The sequence below is a fragment of the Euphorbia lathyris genome, chromosome 1 (genome assembly GCF_963576675.1).
Source record: "Euphorbia lathyris chromosome 1, ddEupLath1.1, whole genome shotgun sequence".
In the NCBI taxonomy this organism is placed as follows: Eukaryota; Viridiplantae; Streptophyta; class Magnoliopsida; order Malpighiales; family Euphorbiaceae; genus Euphorbia; species Euphorbia lathyris.
Genome location: NC_088910.1, coordinates 25635531 through 25639090, shown reverse-complemented (window position 1 = coordinate 25639090; position 3560 = coordinate 25635531). Strand labels below are relative to the sequence as shown.

Below are 3560 nucleotides of genomic sequence, written 5' to 3'. Positions count from 1 at the left end.
TTTATTTTTGAGCTAATAATGATGTTTTGCATAATTCAATAAATCAATGAGGTATAATAAAGATGCGTACTTTTAATTAAATTGAATATTCCGAGCCTCGTTTCATTGCAATTAAATATAAATAAATAAATCAAGTAATCTCGGATTTTATAGTTATATTTTACAGACTTGAAAGATACACACAAATACACGAGACAGACAGAGAACACGGAATTAGCGCAACGCACGCCATGTGAAAGGAAGAAAATTCGTCTCACACCGCGTGCCAGATCTCCAACTCTTTATTTGGTTTCATCTAGTAATAAATAAAATAATTTTTATGAACTAAATAAGTAACAATTACTTCTGGTCTGGGCTTCAGTTTCAAATTTCAACCCCCAAGCCTCTATCTTCACCTCTATCTTCACTATCAAAGGCCTTGTATATGACCTTCATGACTCCATTCATCCAAAATTTTGATTTTTCTTCACCTCATTTTTCTCTGTGAAAAACCCTAAACCCTGGATATCCAATTCCATCAGTGTCCAAAATGCGCATCTTCATTTCCTTTAATCTCCTGAATTCCAATACTAAAAACCTTAAATCTATGCAATCCACCATCTACAACCTCATTTTCACCAAATCAATGTCCCAATCCACCTCTATTCCCAAAAAGCAGCTGCGAGTACGCGATCATGGCTACGACAATTACATGGAAATCGAGAAGAAAACCCGTAAGGTCACCAAGTTCCAGTCCTTAATTCTTTCTCAACCCAATCAAACAATACAAACCTCTCGCCTTGACAATCTTGCTCGCCGCCTCGGCTTTAAGCAGTACGAGGCCGGCGCTTTTATACTCAAATTCCCTCACGTCTTCGAAGTCTATGAACACCCTGTTCAACGTACCCTCTATTGTCGATTAACCCGAAAAGCCCTTCTTCAAATTCAACAAGAAAAGGAGGCTTTGATTGCTCAGATACCCGAAGCTGTGACTCGCTTGAGGAAATTGGTTATGATGTCCAACACAGGTCGCCTCCGTTTGGAGCATGTTCGAATTGCCAGGTCAGAATTTGGGTTGCCTGATGATTTTGAATATTCAGTAGTTCTTAAAAATCCCCAATATTTTAGATTAATTGATGCTGCAGAAACTAGGAATAAGTACATTCAGATTGTTGATAGAGATCCCAAATTAGCTGTTTGTGCCATAGAGAAAGCTAGAGAGAGAGAATACAGAGAAAGAGGAACAGGTGAAGAGGATAAAAGATTTTCTTTTATAATCAATTTCCCACCTGGGTTTAAGATAGGAAAGTATTACAGAATAGCAGTGTGGAAATGGCAAAGGACTCCTTATTGGTCGCCTTATGAGGATATTTCGGGTTACGATTTGAGGTCAATTGAAGCTCAGAAGAGGATGGAGAAGAGGGCAGTAGCAACTATTCATGAGTTACTGTCATTGACAGTGGAAAAGAAAATCACTTTAGAGAGGATAGCACATTTTAGGATGGCAATGAATTTGCCTAAAAAGTTGAAGGAGTTTTGCCTTCAACATCAGGGGATATTTTATGTTTCAACTAGAGGCAATCTTGGGAAGCTGCACACAGTGTTCCTCCGGGAGGGTTATAGAAGGGGGGAACTGGTGGAGCCAAATGATTTGTATTTGGCAAGGAGGAAATTGGGTGAGTTGGTGTTAACAAGTCCGAGGAAGGCGAAAATTGACAGAGAGTTGGTTAGCTATAGGAGAGATAGTAGAGATGATGAGATGGATCCATTTGGAAGTGGGCATATGGAAAATGGTTTTGATGATGACAAAGATGAACAAGAAGGGGGCGTGGAGTATGATTTGAACTCGGAATCAGGTAGCGACATGGGTTCTGATTTTATTGGCGAGGATGATGATGATGTTGACATTGTTGATGCAGAGGATGCTCGTGTAACTAAGTAATTCAAAAGTGTTTGGAGTTACATGTTCTAGTTGAATCCCAATGGTTCCTCTGACGATCATATTCCCTTTGTGATCATTGAAACTTTTGATCATCCCTTGGAGATTTTCGGGCTGTAAACGGAATCTTACTCATTGGGGGCATGAGAAAAGGATCTCACATGGAATTGGGATATTAAAGTGAGAATATAAAGTTTCTCTTATCAATCTTTTGGATGTTTTACAATAGAAGAGTTACATTTGTTTTCTCCCGGCTGCCATGTCTGGTTATCTGTTGAAGCAGGGGAAATTCAAACTTGATTTTGCAGGTGAGCCAGATGCTGTCAATGCAATAATGCATTCTGGTATGAAATTCTAACTACTGTTTTCAGAGCCTTTGTGGCATCCTTTGTAGTATGTACATATTTGACAAACTTGATGAGTTGATGATGATCTGTAACAAATTCAATTCTTCTTTTTGTTTATTATAGAATATTTTTCACCCACAAAATCAAACTGGAGAATGTATGTTGGATGTGCATTTTGAACTTCTTTGATACATTCTCCTTCTGCAATAGTGTATGATAGGAACATGAGGTGTGTGCATGCAAGTTCTTAGCTACTTCACCTGTAAATAGCTAAAACATTTAGTTGCTTTTAGCACGGTTACTACTACTTGATGCCTCCTATCCATATCCAACAAAACAAATATGGATTTATAATTCTTAACTATCTTATTTTTATTTTATCCCTATCCCAGCATTTATCCTTATCCCTATCTCCCATCAAATACCAAACATTTATCCCTATCCCTCGTAATGCACGAACACGAAACAAATGGGTTAGTGTTTTACTAAATAGATTTTAGGTTGAATTATGATTGGTAAGTCCTGTTTTTGGGCCCCCTATCTAGTCAGCCAGCCTGAGTCTACTTTTCATGGGTTAGATTTTTCATGGGTTAGATTTGAACATGTATATTTGATAACTGGTCTGAGTTGAATCTACTCAAATGTATACATAAAATAGTTGGGTTTGAAATTTATTTTAAAAGTTTGAGCCCGTTCAGCCCTTGTATGACCCGCTCAAGTTTGCACTAAAATTTGTTGGACTTGAGATTTGTCTGCCCGCTCTTTTATATATATATATATATATATATATATATATATATGCTTAAATTTAATTTTTTTATTATGTTGTTAAATGTATGTTTGTTCAGTTTTGTAGAATTAATTAATTAAATTTTTTGTTGTTCATAGTTACATCACAGTTTAAGTTTAATTTATTTTTTAATATAAATGTATATTAGTTGGACAGATTGAGTTTGAGAATCAGTTCTCTACGCGGGAACCTGCTCGGTCTGAGCATGATGTGAATATTGTGCAGGGTGTACTGGTGTTAGATAAGGTAATTAAGTATCACGCTCACTCGAGCCGGATCTGATGCCAGCCCAACCTATAAACAAATATAGAATTGACTTATAATGACGTGCAAATGTTGAAGTTGTATTTTGTAATTTGAAAAAAAAAGACAAATATTTCAAATAACTACTATATTCTTTTGTACTTTTACATGCTTTAATAGTGTTGCCAAAAGTGCACGGATTTATGAATAAGCTATGAATCCTAATACAAATTATTAGGGTTGAATACATTTTAGATAATTT

The 3560-nt window shown here is 36.4% G+C and overlaps 1 protein-coding gene across 1 annotated transcript; it reads left to right on the top strand.

The window, feature by feature from the left end:
• Window positions 1-362: 362 nt before the first annotated feature.
• LOC136225855 (protein ROOT PRIMORDIUM DEFECTIVE 1) lies at window positions 363-2502 on the top strand. The gene has a single exon (XM_066013995.1). It carries the CDS (start codon window positions 530-532, stop codon window positions 1919-1921), a length of 1392 nt encoding a protein of 463 aa, XP_065870067.1. The 5' UTR covers window positions 363-529; the 3' UTR covers window positions 1922-2502.
• Window positions 2503-3560: the final 1058 nt, after the last annotated feature.